Genomic DNA, 15486 nt, shown 5'->3' on the forward strand with positions numbered 1-15486 from the left:
AATCCGGCATTCTGTGATGCTCACCTTCCTGACAGGATCCCTGAAAACAAATTTTTTTGGGTGCATAAGCAAATGTGGTGAAGAAAGCTGATAGTGCCTGACTATCAAAAGATGCAGCATCTGAGTCTTAAAGGCTTGAAGATAAACAAGTGGCCATCTAGCTCTGAAGCAACAAAGCCCACATGGAAGAAGCACACCAGCCTGTGAGATCACGAGGTGTCAATGGGATCAGGTATTAGGCATCTAAGACCCAGAATAAAACCATACCCAAGCACAGGGAAGAGATAAGCCAGTCAGGGGGCAGTATAGCACCGATGAAATACACAACTTTCCTCTAGTTCTTTGGTGCTTCCTCACCCCACTATCATGACCTCAATTCTACCTTAAAAATCGGATTAGTCCAGAACATGCACACTGCTGTAGATAAGAGCCTGCAACACAGGGAATCCAGGATAGGGCCAACAAGGAGTGATACCAGGATTAGGGGAGAGTGAGGGGAAAAAAGGGGGAATCGATCACAAGGATCAACCTAGAATAGGATCAACCTAGAATCCCCTCCAGGGGGATGAATAATGGAAAAGTGGGTGAGGGGTGATGGAGGACGATATAAGATATAGAAAAAATTATAATCTATAACTTATCAAGGGTTCATGAGGGAGGGCAGGTGGGGGCGTGAAGGGGAAGAAATGGGGAGCGGCTATCGGGGCTCAAGTAGGAAGAGAATGCTTTGAAAATGATGATGGCGGCAAATATGCTTGATACACTGGAGCAAAGTATGTATGGATTTTGATGAGATGTAAGAGCCCCCAATAAAAGTATTTTTAAAAAGGGAGAACTTCTATTTGGCTTATTTTTAAGCTTTAAAGGTGATTTATATTACTACTCATAGTTTTCCTACATCCATGCCTTGAAGAAAATTTTACTGTTAACAAGGCATATTAACAGATACTAGTTATCAAGATAAACTGCCGAGTTGCAAATTAAACAACTCAGGGCTGGAAATATTTAGTATATTCCATGAAGGTTCCTTTAAACAGGAAATATTTCTCTGAAAGAGATTTATCTAGTTCTGTTCTTCTCTTAAACATTTTCTAGGAGTCCCATAATTTAGAACATGTAGGCTATTAAAAAAAAAATCAAGCCCAATGCCACTGTGTTAATTCCAACTTAAAGAAATCCTCTATATGATTGGGTAAATCCTGAGTTCTGAGGCTGTACGTCTTTGTATGCATAGATAGTCTTATCTTTCTCCCTAGGAGTGGCTGGTACATTTGAAAGTCTTATCTTGTGTCTAGCAATCCAACTAACTCACAGGGTCATTAGGGCTCCCTGAGGCTACTAAAAGATCATACTGCATATTCCTGTAAACCAGAGTTCCTGGTGGGTGCATAGTTAAAAGGCTCACATAATAAAAGGCATCTACCCAAAGGTAACTTGGAAGAAAAGCCTGGTGATCTACTTCCATATCCGTCTCCAGAGCAAAGTTCTCCTCTGACACAATATGGGGTTGCCATGAGTAAGAAGTGACTCCAGGGTAACTGGAAGGCTGGAAACCAGAGTTGCCAATCCTCCAAGTGCTAGCTGGGGTTGTGTAACCATACTTTCCACATTGGACTGGATAATTAATCCTAGATGATTAAGAACCTTATCTTCTGTACTTTTGCTCTTCGACTTCCCCCTAAAATATTTCATATTGTCCCACATAGTAGACATTAGGTGTGGCTTTAGTTATTAAGATGTAATAAAACTTAAAATTCCTGCCTTCAGTTACACTAACCATGCATTAAGAGCTTGGCGATGTGCTTATGGCTACCACACTGATCACATACACAGATAACAGAGAACACTGCCAGCTCCACAGAAAGCTGTATTGAACAGCACTGCTCGAGGGAATTCACGACGCTAGAGACTTGAATTTAGCAGTACACACAGACATGTATAGGAACCCGAGTAGCAATAATTTTGACTTCAAAAACAAACTCACTGCCCCTGAGCTGATTCTGACTCATGGTGACCCTAGAGGACAGGACAGAATGACCTCTGAGTCTCTAAGACTTTAACTCCTTCTGAGAGTGCACCAGCCCTACTCAAAGGGCACTTCAAAGACATGTGATAAAGGATCCCCGAACATATTTATGTAACCATACCGGTTTTCTGTTTTATAAGTTTTCTGATGGATGTAAAGCAAGGCAGGTAAGGAAATAAAGGAAAACCAGAAACAAATCCATACAAACACCACATCAACTATATTTGTAGAGCAAGTAAGAATGTAAAATACAGGTATTCAACAGTGAGGGGAAAGTAAAGGACCTGAAAGAAGATAAAGCACGTTTTATCTGTAGCTCCAGTCCTCAATCGGCAGCCACTCCACGACTGGAGAACTGGTGAAACAGGCAGGATGAGGGGTGGATTTGCACTGGCTGCCGCTGAGTCACTTCAGACTCAGAGACCTGAGGATAGAACAAAACACTGCCGATCCTGCGCCACCCTCACAACTATTGCTCTCTGCGAAGCCCGGTGTTGTGGCCACTGTCAATTCACCTCATGAGGGTCTTCTCTTAGGTTGATCCTCTACTGTACCAAGTACGGTGTTTTTCTCCAAGGCCTGACATCTCCTGATAACAAGTCTAATGTCTGTGAAAACGTGGGAGGAAGTCTTGCCATCATTGCTTCTAAGGAGCATACTAGCTGCACAGCTGTACTTCAAGAAAAATGTATTTGTTCTTCTAGACATCCATGATAGGTTAAGTATTCTTTAACAATATACTTTCATGTATTTAATTACCTTAGTTCATTTTTTGAAAAGAAAACTTTCAAATCAGAGTAACTAACATCAATCTACTCATTCTGATCTAAGGGCTCCAGTTTTGTTTTAATTTTAAGTAATGGTATAGACAGTATTAGGAGTTCCGGGATGGCATAAACTGAGAAAAGTTGGTAACTTGAATCCACCCAGAAGCACCTCTGGAGGAAGGCTTGACAATCCACTTTCAGAAGGTCACAGCCTTAAAAACCCTAGAGGACACATTTTACTCTGAAACACAAGATTGGTTTATATATGGTAACAGCAGTCCAGAGGCCTAGGTTTGCAAAGACTTATGGAAAGAGTCTTAATGAGCAATAGTATGGTTCTTTTCTAAATGCTGACCAAAGCAGAACATGGACCAGTAAAGGCGGGAAGGTACTTCACAAAGTTTGTGGAAAAATGGAATTAAAAGGTAATGGAATTTCCTATGAACTTTTTATAACCCCCTCTATTATGCTGGTTTTTTCTTCCTTTGCCTTGCAATAATAGAGCGGTAGCTAAGTGACACCAGTCTGTTTCTGTAAGGAAGTTCAGTTCGACTTGGTCCTAAAGAGTCACTATGAGTCTGAATCAACTCAATGGCAGTCAGTTTGGTTTTGATAGGTTTACAAGCCATGCATGTTATAGCAAGAGAAAAGGAGTATTCAATTCTCACTGGAATTAAGAAAACGACACTTCTGAGGAAACTGATTTATAGCCATCTCAAATACCAAAATCCCTGATTTTAAATTTTGCTAAAACTTCATTCAGACATTTTTTAAAATGTCAAAACCTTTTTTATTGAAGAATTCAGATGATCTGATTTTAAAAGCAATAGTTAATCCCTGATCAAATTCTTTGCCTCATCCTTTTCTTCTGGTTTCGAATAAGAGGTAAATCAGCTAACAGTAATAGACATGCTGGATCAGCAACAGGTGGGATAGGGGGTTTCAAAACAGATGTCACAGTACTACCTAATTAGTTAAAATGAGCCATAATCTTAATTAAATTGTCTTGGTACTTAGCAAACAGTGAGCTGTACTATCACGAAACTTACCTGTTCTGTCGCTGTGGGGCAGTAGTAGACTAATAAAACTGTTGTACAGATATTTATTGACAGTCCAATGATGGTGATGAGATTTGGAGCAATCCAGGAGGGAACTCGACCAACTAGCCATTCCCAGTATCCTTGCATCAGGGGTTCCAGCAGGGACCGTCCAGCACTCTGATACCTGTGCTCTTCCAGCCGCTTCAGTTGGTGTCTGGACAGTGGTGGTGTAGGTAACTGAAACAGTTTATTTAATACACATCCTGTAGTGCTCATATGGCCCAAGCCCACCGGGGCCTCCAGGTGGGAATCCCATCGTTTCCTTGTTGACCGATGCCCACTCATTGATCTTGATTTTCTTTTATCTGGAGACAGTAATTTACATTAAGTTTATAACTTCTTATGGCTATTCTTTACCTGTTTAAAAAAAAAAAAAGAACATCAAGCTAATAGACTTATAAATGTCAAGTAGGTATAACTAAATCAGGGACTTTTAAAAGTCTATTTCTATTGATGGTGCAAGCCCAGAGCCACACAACCTATTTTAAGTGGTATTCCAGGTGAGGGTAAAAAACAAAAAAGTTAACTTTAAGAGGGCAGTAGATATGTATCACATAATATATTAGCATATCTATGCTATATCATATATGTATATGATGAAATAGTATGGGAATAGTATGGAAAAAATGTAATCCCTATAGCACTTTCACTTTAGAAAACATTAATGCTAACATAAACTACTCTATCAAGCAGCAACATGAAAATGAGAATATTTTCAAGATCAACAGGGTATCTGTATATATTACTCAGAAAGGAGAGAGTAGTGAGCACTTACAAGCAAATACAGGGATCACAATGGTTTGACACGGTGGTTGAGAACGGAGAGTACGGTAGTAAAATGGAAACATGGAAGAGAGTGAAATCTGCTACTTGTATCGAGAGAGAACTACCAGAAAAGGCTTAGCGGTTACAAAGTGAAGGATGGAAAAACACACTCACTCACTGCCATCCAGTCAATGCTGACTCACAGCTACCCTAGAAGACAGAGCACAACTGCCCCGTGGGGGTTTCTAAGACGGTAATCTTTATGGGAATAGAAACACTCATCCTTGAGAAAACAAAATGAGTCAACAGGTAGAAAGTATTGTGGTATTTACTGTCAAAAGAGAAAGTTGGAGAACTATCAGTTTGTTATTTTGGCACTGAAGTGAAGTCAGAGGGGTATGAGGATGAGGGCAAGAAGGGAAGACATACATGGCCTTTTAAGCAGAGTTTTAAACAAACGCCAAAGACTGCATGCAAGCCAGGGGATGCTCTAGCAAATACTGCTCACTGTATGGATTGTACACACCGGCACAGGGAGTCGAAGATCACCCACCTCTGCAACCAAACTGTGTGGTGGGCAACAAACCCCACTTCACAGGCCAGCTGCACCCTAAGGAACCCTCAGCTGTCTTTCCCTCAGGTCAGATCGCAACTGGCAATGTAACCAGTCTCTTTCTTATGCCCAGTCACCTCGGGCTAGGTCAGGAGGGACCAGCAAGTCTTGGGATTCCACATTCTCTACTCTTTGGGTTCCAATAATTTCTTAAATGACTCACAGAGCGCAATGGGAAACACTATAATGGTGACAACGGCTTTAATACAACAACAACAAAAAGGTGCAAAAGCAGCAGCATGTAAGGTGAGCTCTGGGAGGGGTAACAGAGTACAGTACAGCTTCAATGTCCCCAGAGGGGGACACATTCCCCTCTCCAGTGCACCAGAAAGGCCCATCAGAGCCCCTGGGCTTTTATTGGCCTCACACAAGTCACCAGAGTAGATTATACCACGCTTTGTGATTCTTAGTCGACAATGGCCCCCAGCTACTCTGTCTGGGGCTGGTCAGTCATTGCTCTTCAGACTCAAGTGTTGGAACTGCAGAATAAACCAAGGCTCAAAAGGCCAAACTCGCTTTCTGCAAGGCGATTCCTTACCTCTCAATGGACTTTGGGTAAGACATGAAAATTCCACGTCATCCATTTAGACAGTAAAGATTAGAAAGTATGTGAGTTCTTAAAGGGATTAGACACAAGAAAAAGAATAAAGAACCTTGTAGGAAATCTACAGTTAGTGAAAGGACGAAGGAGAGAAGCACTAAGAGGATTAAAAAAAAAAGAGTAATTTTAGTAGAATGAAAAGGGCATTGAATCAAGAGATGTGTACGTAGACCTGCTGATCATAAACTATTCTCAAAGTAATGTAAAATTTCCAGAAAGGATGCACTCACTATGAGACTACAGAATGTGATACAGGTTCAGGGCATTGCAACAATAGACCCAGTATCACTGTGGCTAGGATTTAAAATACTTCTGCCCTCCATCTTCATCAATATTAAATTCCAAAACTTCAGAATCACTGACAGTTTAAAGTGGTATCCAAATCCTTTGTCAGAGTGTGTATTTCAGTGCCTGGCTCAGAAAACAGCCATTCTAGTCAAGTCAAACTTACATAAGTAATTAAAAATCTCAACAACTGAAACAAAAAACAAACGCAAAACCAGTGATATCATTTAAGTGACCTGAAACGCTCTGAAATAGAAGATATTCAAATAATTTTCATGCCAAGAAGGCAAATCACACTCATTTCTGACTACTTCAGAGAACTTCCTCCACACAATCAACTGTTAAAAAAAGCTAGTGATTAAAGGTGCTTTTGACACGATATTTGTTGTTAGCTGCTATCAAACGAAGCCCAACTCACGCAGACCCCATGAACAACAGCACAAACTCCTGCGCAGTACTGTGCAACCCCCAGGATCACTGCAGATGGGTGGTTGGCTGATGCTGGGATTAGATCACTAAGAATGTCTCTCCTAGGCCATCTTTCATGGAAGAGACACTGAGAGCTGTCCAACATTACGGCAACATCCAGGTCTCCCGTAAGGCTGTGCATGAGAAACCGTCACTGGGAATTGAACCCAGGGCTTCACATCGAAGATGAGAACTCCACCACAGAACCACCACAGCCCTTGATCTATATTGACCTATCATTCAACATGCGCCCAGCTTCTCAGTTTAGATCAAATGACAGACCAAGAGTCACCCAAACACGTTGTCTTACAGTAGCCAAATGGGATAATGTATCTGCACATTTGGTGAGCTATAATCAGCTCTTATGGGATTCCAATGGAAATAAAAAATTTATTCCAGTCAATTTGTATCCTATTACTGCAGTGTTTCATTCTACTGCTAAAAAAAAGTGATACATTGTGGGTGCTGGCTGGCTTTTGGCACTAAGCACCTACACAGACTGATACTTAGGGTTTTCAGTCTGAGCATTTGGCAGCACTGTTTGATAAACCGATACTTTCCTCCTGAGTTTTCTCCGCACACTGACCTAGATTTTTGTTTCTTCCCTTAGCCATCTCTCTCTCGGAAAAATCTACATCTTGACAAGCCTTTCTAAGTCTAGTCATCATATCTAAGTGCCAAAGAAGTTTTTGAAGGTTTCCTTTGCCAATATTTCAATTTAGCAACGTTGTCTCCCTGAAACTATTAGCAACAACATCACAAATTGAAATTCAGTTCCATGTCCTTCCGGAAGCCAGCCTTGGAGATTGCTGTCACCACCACAGATCCATCACCAAGTTCCCTTTTCCACACCTAAGACCCAGAGACTGCTGCTCTGAAAACCATTTCAGGAAGATGAAGACAAGGGGCTTCTGAAATTCAGCACGTGAGAAGCAAGCACATCTCAAGGGAGCAGGGCAGTTGGGCGGCTGTGAGAAAGCCGGAGCTTCACCAAGTGAAGAGCGAGAAGAGCGAGTATGAAATGGAGAGATTACCAGATAGACTCGCGTATAAGCCGAGTCTTCCAACACATTTTAATGCCGTTTCTGTGGTAAAATTAGGCACCTCGGCCGATATTTGGATTGGCTTATACTCAAGTATATACGGTATCTTATCTGCAGTCAGGTTTATACAGATTGAGGAGAAAATGTCCTTTTCTAACCACATTACAAAAAAAATGGGAAAATTACTGCTAGTTAGCTTAGGAATCTAACCATCAGCGATTGACACAAGTTTTATGGGGAAATTGAATCCAAGTTCCAAAGGCATTCAACCAATATCTGAGAGCAGTGAACAATCCAGGCATGGTCCCTGCTCCCATGCCCAGTGGGGAAAAAGTACACACAGGTAAACAAATGAATAGTATTACACACTGTGAGTGGGGGCTACTATGAAAGCAAGTGCTAAACCAGAACACATATTCTCCGATGGCCTGACAATTAGGCCAAAACCACAGACAGAGAAATAGATAGCCATTCTAAGAGCACCAGGGAGAATAATCCAAGAAACGTGTACAAGCCCTGAGGCAAGAAAAAGTCTGTTTTTTTCCAGGCACCTACCAAATCATTTGGCAGGACGGCCAGCGGTAAACCAGATGGAAAGGAAACGGAGGGTGAAAAGCAGCACTGTGGAGATGTTTTTAGACCTCGACAAGAAGTTGAGATTTCACACGGATAGAATGGGAAGCCACCCATGAGCCTGTAAAGAAACCTGTAATTTTTGTAGCACAACCTATTTACTAATTAAAAATGTTTTCATGAATCATAATAGTAAATGAGTTAACTGTAAAAAATCCATCTATAACTCAGCTTACAATAATTTGTTCACATTATTGTAACTTTCCCACTTCTAATCAGTACATGCTTCCTCTAGGGCTCTTTTCTCATCACATTTTGAACTTTCTTGATTTGCTCCTTTGTCCAGGGTGGAGCAGGCTGGGAGCAGAATGCCCTACACTGACCTGTGAACTCCATAAGGTCAGAGGCATGGCTATCTTCTTAACATTCTATTTTCCATAATCTCATGATCATATTTTGACTTACTAGGTAATCAATACTTATGTGTTGAGCAATGAACAAATACGATTCATTGCCAAGAATAACCAGTGTTCAAGGCCCCGAGGAAACAAGAAATTAAAATATGCCATCCATACTCTCAAAAAGCTCAAAAAAGAGAAGGAAGGCAGTATTGTAAACAGCTAAATTATAACGCGCTGTGAATACACTTGTGGGAGGTCCAGGGATATATGATCTGACAAAGAATTGCCTTTGTACAGGCAGGAATATTTATGTAGAAAGTTCAACAAAAATTCAAAAATATAATCAAACAACAAAGGTCCAGAAATATAACCAAAGACATTTAACAAACACCTATACTGAAACTGCATGCAATGTGTAGGCATTAGAGCACACCTGAGCTTCTACAAGCTGAGGACAACGGCCTGCTGCCTACATTATTTCTGTGTTGATTTCAGGAGTGGGGAAAGTCTGACAAGTATCAGCAGAACGCAAGGTAAATACATTTACAGAGTATTTAAGCTGCAGTATGAAATTCCGGAATTCTCACCTCCCTACCCCACTTCTGCGAATGCTAAGTTTTGAGCTTCACAGATTTGGCAGTATGTTTACGGACCTTCCCAACCTTTGTGGCACCACAAGAGAAAAATATTAAGGGGTTATTAGGTTGGTAAATGATAATGAGCAAGTAAACAGAAAAGAAAAACTCTAAGATCATAGATTAAGTTCAGCCTTCCTTAACAAGTAATATACACAGGGAGTTCACAAAAACAGGCCTTTATAGCCATATTTCAAATGCAAAACACAATTCAGATGTACTATGTTGCTGAAGTGAAATCTTGCATTCCATTTTTTTTTAAATGTAAAAAACTACAGGCAAGGGGGTTGGGAAGTGTGGCATTTCAGAGGATATTTTCCTGTTCCCTCAAAAAGACCACCACCAGCTTGAAAAGACCAATTGATCATTTATTACCTATAGAACAAATTAATTGACTATGCACTAGTACTTGAAGTTACTGGGGGGTAAAAAAAGTTTGTAGTACTTCACAAGTTGAATAAAAGTATCATGCAAATTTTGCATGATAACAGATTTGGGCTGAGACCGGAAGGAGAATGAATATATGAAACAGTAGTAATCTATTAATTAGACAACAAATAAAGAAGCCTCTGTTGAAAGAACAGACAGGTTAATACTAGAGGCTGACATAATTGATTTATTTCTTGAAAAACAAGACTTTCAGTGGTTTCAACAAGTTTTTTTCCTTCTCAGAGCAGAGAACTATAAGGCCAAACGCTTCAGAACTTCAATCTCGGATTTTATGTGTCCATCAATGGTTCTAAATGAGCAACACTCAAAGTGCTTTAGCACAATCTAAAACTGTTTTGTAAGTTAACCAATTCATTACACACTTAGCATATCCCTACTAGTTTGAGTGTAGAAACCGAAACTATAGTCTTTGTCCACATACGAGACATTAAAATCTGCTGAAAACGCAAAATAAATTGACCTACAGGGTAGCGGGGATTTATTGACGAACCAAGAGGAGAATTTTACGTCCAATATCAAGGATGCAAAAATGGTAAAATGACACAGAAACGCCAAGCACCGAACTGCAGAAAATTAGTTTAACATGCTTCCTAAACGGAACAGCCTGTGTTCCTGGGAACCCGGGCCCCAGCCGCCACTCTTCTGCCCTCCTTCCAAGAATACTGCTGACATAAGTCATAGCTGGCAATCTCAGAGCTCGTCAATATCGACGGAAATGTCTAGAGAAGTTGCTGACCAAGGAGCGCAGCCCAGGCACGAAATACTAGCACCACTCTCCAAAAGGCTGGCAACCCCGGCACAGGCTGCACAGCGGGTTGAGGACTTGGCAGCACCGGGCGGGAAGAGGGCGTGGACCTGCGAGGCAAGGTCGGTTCCGTGAGGGCAGCGCCCCCAGCCCTCGGGCCCGCCCGGCCCTACCTGGCCCGCCGAGGCTGGCTCCAGCCCGGCCCCCCGTTCCCACACCTCGGCGCCCGGGCCCTCGCGCAGACACCCGGCCCCTCAATGTCTCTCCAGGAGGCCCGAGGGGGTCCTCGCCCTTCCTAGCACCCGCCCGAGCGCCCCCGACGCGAGGAAGAGGACGGCGTCCGTTTCGCGAGAGCACACAGCTAGGCATTAACACCCACCCGCAGCACCCAGCGCTCTCTCCACCCTTCCTAGCAGTTGTGGCCCCGGCCACGTCCTTCACCCCCTCGCGATGTTCTCAAGACGAAGCCCGGCAGCCTTACCCTGACCCCCAAAAGCACACCCCTAGAATAAGAGCCTCCGCCTCCAGCAGACCGGTGCCTCGGAGCCGCGGCAGCTCGCTCACGACACGTTCGCGGTTGCCGTAAAGCGAGCCCGGGTCGGAACGCGCCGCGGCGCGAGCGCGCTCTCGCGGGCCGGGAGCGCGCTCCCGAGAGCTGCTCCGGCCGCTCGGGGGCGCGCTCCAGGGCCCCGCCCCTTCTCTCTCCTGCCCGCAGGCTGGGAATCTGCGGCCCGCGCTGGGTGGGTCCGCCGGGCAAGGTAAGTGGAGGAAGCGAAAGGGGGGCGAGAGGGAGGGATCCGAGGACGGAATCCTCTGTGTCAGGGGCGTCCGGGCCGCCCGGATCCCTCTGCCCGCCGTCGCGGTCGCGGTCGCACTAGTCGCGTGCGGGCTCTCTGCTTCCAGAAACTCCCGAACGAGGCAGCGGAGCTGGGCAGGGTGGTGGGCAAATCCCGGGCTGAGCGCTGGGGTCCCGGAAAGGACCGCGTGCCCGCTTCCCGAACCCACCCCTCTAGCCCAGCACTCAAGTTCAAGGAGGGCCGTGCTCCGCCTCTCCCTTCTTATCTCCGCCCCAGGCGAAGTGGAGCCGGATCCACACTCCAGTTTCCCTGCTCCGGCACAAGGCAACGGTCTAAAGAATTCCCCGCACTGCTTTATTTAAAGCGGTTATTAACCTTTATCCCGCCCCCCGGAACCTTTGTCCCGGACTGCAAACAGGGCTGTGTGCTGCGTCCCTCCTGGACTCCTTTCCAGGGGCGGGGATGGGGTGAAATTGAGATCGGTGGTGACCTTGTGTTTACGTGGAGCTGAGTCTACAAAGCGCAATTCTATCGCCAGAGGTGGACTCAATTCAGAAAGGTGATTTGCTGCAATTCCTGTTAGCTCACCACCGTGCTTCACCTTCGGATGCATTTGGAAAGCACAGGAAGCACACGCAGAAATTTTTCCCCCAAATTCTCTCCAATTTTAATTTTCAAATGCAGCTCTGTAATTTGTACTCCCCCCTTTACTCTCCGCGTAACATTTGATCCAGTTTAAAACGAAAGTGTTGCATAAGCTTCGAGCTCGTTAGAATTTAACCATAACAAGAACATCCCATTTGTCAAGCAGCCAAATTGCATTTTGGAAACACGACCGTTCGCTTTGCTATGTACCAGATAAGTCTGTGTACGTACCTCTAAAATAAGGGTGCGGGACTGTTTTTCTGCCAACGGCCATTTAGATATTTATAACACCATTGTGGGCCGTACTGGTCGAACATTTAATTAAGTCACCCCTGTGATGGTTAGCTAGTATTGAAGATTTTGCTGGCCTCTTGCAGCCAGCAGGCAGACAATCCCCAGCCCTGCTCTAAAAGAAGCCTAGGGCTTTCTCTCTTTTCACTTGTGATATTCAAAATCTGCTCCTTATTTCTCAGCAGTCACACTGAAAGGAGCCCACAGAAGGAATTCATCTTATTACCAGTGGAATTTCAACATTTGTGTCATTTAAAAATTGTAAGTGCCGTTTTGACTCATAGAACTTAAATGTGTGGAGGTCATCCCTGCATATTATCACGTTTTGAAAGGTTTCTTAAATCCCAACTATTAAAATTCTGATTTTGCTTGCTTAGCAGTTCCCCAGCCAAACTTTTTAAGTGACTGAAAACTACAACATCAGAAGTGCTGCAAATCTGTAATGATTTCATGGTCATTCCTTACACCTATGACCACCAACTGTGGTTTTATAGAAATGGTAAATCAAGTAACATTTATCACATGCTTCCCTGTTCCTTTCTAAAGAGTAACCCACTGGGGTGCCTCTTGTATAGATTAGAAGAAGTTATGCAACTAGCCTGAAATCATGCAAGTAGGAAGTGGTAGAGCTAGAGTTTGCATTTAGATAAGTGTGATTTCACAGATTCACTGGATCACAGAGACTAGCCATTCAATGTTTTGTTTCATTTAACTAATAAGCTACTATTTCCCTCTCCTATTGCTGCTTCTCTCTGCTGTCAAGCAAACCTAGTGTTTTGTTTGCTCTTACCCTTTTTGAGGCCAATGAAAGGTGTTGGGTATAAGAAAGGACAGGGAATTTGACTTTAGAGTTAAAATATTGTTCAATTCTAAATAGTAAAATCTCATTGTTTTTTGTCCAAGTATCAACTCTAAAGAAAAATAACCCATGGACATGCTATAGTATATTGCTCTGCCCATGAACAATATTGGCGCATGAACTTGAATGTGTGCATATGTTTAAAATCGTGGATTGAAGCAGCAACCTCTTATTCTCTTCATATCTGGCTTTCAGGACTTAAAAACAAAGGGTGCAGGTTTGGCAAGAGCTGAAGACTGACATTTTGAAAACTCACAAAACAGGTAATTCATCTTTCACATCCAAAAGGGCAAACAGATACTGATTGATCACCTCTAATATACCTTACATGTGTCATCTCATTTAGTACTTAAATCAACCTCTATGAAATTAAAATTTTAAAGCCATTTGTCAGATGATATTAACAAAAACTACCTTTGATTAGAAGAGCCCTGTGGCATAATGGGTTTACACAATGAGCTGATAAGTGCAGGGGTGGCTATTTAAAACCACCAGCAGCTCCAAGGGAGAAAAATGAGGCTTTCTACTCTAGTGAAGAGTTACAGTCTCAGAAACTCATAGGGGCAATTCTACTCTGCGCTATAGGATCGCGTTGAGTCTCAGTCAACTTGATGACTAGAGTTGGACCATCATTATCCATTATTTGTCTATGTCTGTGAAAGCCCCACAAGAACTATCCAGCTCACTCCAGTAGAATATTTCCACAATGATGGAATTGTCCCACTATCCTGTATAGCATAGGTTCCCAAACTTCTTTGGCCTGCTGTTCCCTTGTCAGGAAGAAAATTACTCAGTGCCCCTCTGGAAATGAGACACTTTTGTACTAAAGCCCATTGTCTAGGATGGAGTGTAGGTATCCGCTTTTGCAGCCCCCGCCCTGGATTGTTCCAGTACCCCCTATGGGGTGGCATTGCCCACTTTGTATCACTGTTGTCATCGATAGGCACAGGCGGCTCCTCTGCACTTGAAATGTGGCTACTGCAACTGAGTACTTGAATTTTTAAGTTTTATTTAATTTTAATAAATTTTAATGTAAATAGCGGCTGGTGGCAACTGTATTGGGCAGTACAGCCTGTACTAATAATATTATCAGGAACTGGCTCAAAGAAGTTAGGAAACTTGCCCAAAGTCACGCAACTTTCTAAAAGTTTTGAGCAGGGAAATGTTTCTTTGGCAATGTATATAGAATGAATCAAGGGGAAGAAGAAAAGCATTTAGGTCAAAAGAACTGAACATTTGAATCGAGTGGCTGCAGTGAGAACTGCCACGGCTGGTTTCAGGTGACTTATGGATGTAGAATGACTGTCTCTTAGTGGCATCGTGTGAAGACTTTGGAAGAGAGCACCTGGGGTGACGCTAGGTGAGCTGGAAATACAGGAACGCTCTTAACTGAAGTAGGGCCATCATGTACTTTTGGGGGGAATTAGGATTTGAATTTTGGGCTGATCTTTCAAAAAACATTGAGCATTACTTTGAGCAAGATGCTCTGCTAGGCTTTGTGGAGAAATGGCTCTTACCCACTTAAGAAACCCTTCTAGATTTTTAAACAGTATGAGGTATAATACGCTATTGTTGAAAGAATACAATAGAAAAACACTGCCATTGAGCTGATTCTGACTCATAATTGTCATACAGGACAGAGAAAAACTTCTCCTTCAACTCTGAGATTTTAACTCTTTATGGGAGCACACAGCCTCATCCTTCTCCCACAGAATGACTGTATACAAGATGAAGTCTGACCATCCTGACTTGTAAGGAGCTTTCTGACAGTACTTCTTTCAAGATAGATTTGTTTGTTCTTCTGACAGCCCATGCGATGTTCAATATTCTTAACCAACGGCATAATCCAAAAGCATCGCGCTTTCCTTAATCATTGTCTAACTTTCACATGCATACGAGGGGATGAAAATACAAAGGCTCATGGTAAAAACACAAACAAAGCAAATCATTGCCATCATGTGATTTATGACTCACAGCAACTCTAGAAGAGAGTGGGACAGTCTATGGAAGAGGAGCTCGTGCTAGGTAGAGGACCAGTGCAGAAGAAGACCCTCAATAAGATGAATTGACACAGGAGTTACGACAATGGATTCAAAAAGTAGCAGTGATTGTCAAGACAGTGCGGAATGGGTAATGTTGGGTTCCACTGTAAGTGGAATCGCTGTAATCAGAACTGATTTGGGGGCACCTAACAACAATCACCACCACAATCAAGTGGAAAACCGAGAGGAGAAAATGTTGACAGAATGCTAGGACGAAAAAGAGAAAAAATACAAAAAGAAATGATGATAATTCAGGAAGGAAATTACCCAAGTCTAAAATGCTGATTTAAAAAAAATCATTTTATTGGGGGCTTATACAGCTCTTATCAACAATCCATACATACATCCAGTGTGTCAAGCACATTTGTACATTTGTTGCC

General features: G+C 42.9%; 2 protein-coding genes across 4 annotated transcripts in view; one reads left to right on the top strand and one right to left on the bottom strand.

Annotated features, from left to right (window-relative positions):
- Positions 1-11563, bottom strand: part of CEPT1 (choline/ethanolamine phosphotransferase 1) — a 48312-nt gene extending 36749 nt beyond the window's left edge. For 2 of the 3 annotated variants that reach the window (XM_004699193.3, XM_045292075.1), the window contains exons 1-2: positions 10954-11036; positions 3843-4250 (exon numbers count right to left, since the gene is read on the bottom strand). In XM_004699193.3, coding sequence (XP_004699250.1) covers positions 3843-4178 — 336 coding nt within the window. In that variant the 5' untranslated portion in view covers positions 4179-4250; positions 10954-11036. Of the gene's footprint in view, positions 1-3842; positions 4251-10953; positions 11037-11477 lie in introns of those variants that run through there. The other variant, XM_045292076.1, reaches the window with a different exon arrangement.
- Positions 11149-15486, top strand: part of DRAM2 (DNA damage regulated autophagy modulator 2) — a 36646-nt gene continuing 32308 nt past the window's right edge. The window contains exons 1-3 of the mRNA XM_004699194.2: positions 11149-11230; positions 12388-12466; positions 13260-13327. The gene's annotated coding sequence lies outside the window, so the exon portion shown is untranslated. The remainder of the gene's footprint in view (positions 11231-12387; positions 12467-13259; positions 13328-15486) is intronic.

Source organism: Echinops telfairi, unplaced genomic scaffold (genome assembly GCF_000313985.2).
Source record: "Echinops telfairi isolate 266 unplaced genomic scaffold, ASM31398v2 ScPeMD7_443;HRSCAF=831, whole genome shotgun sequence".
Taxonomy (NCBI): Eukaryota; Metazoa; Chordata; class Mammalia; order Afrosoricida; family Tenrecidae; genus Echinops; species Echinops telfairi.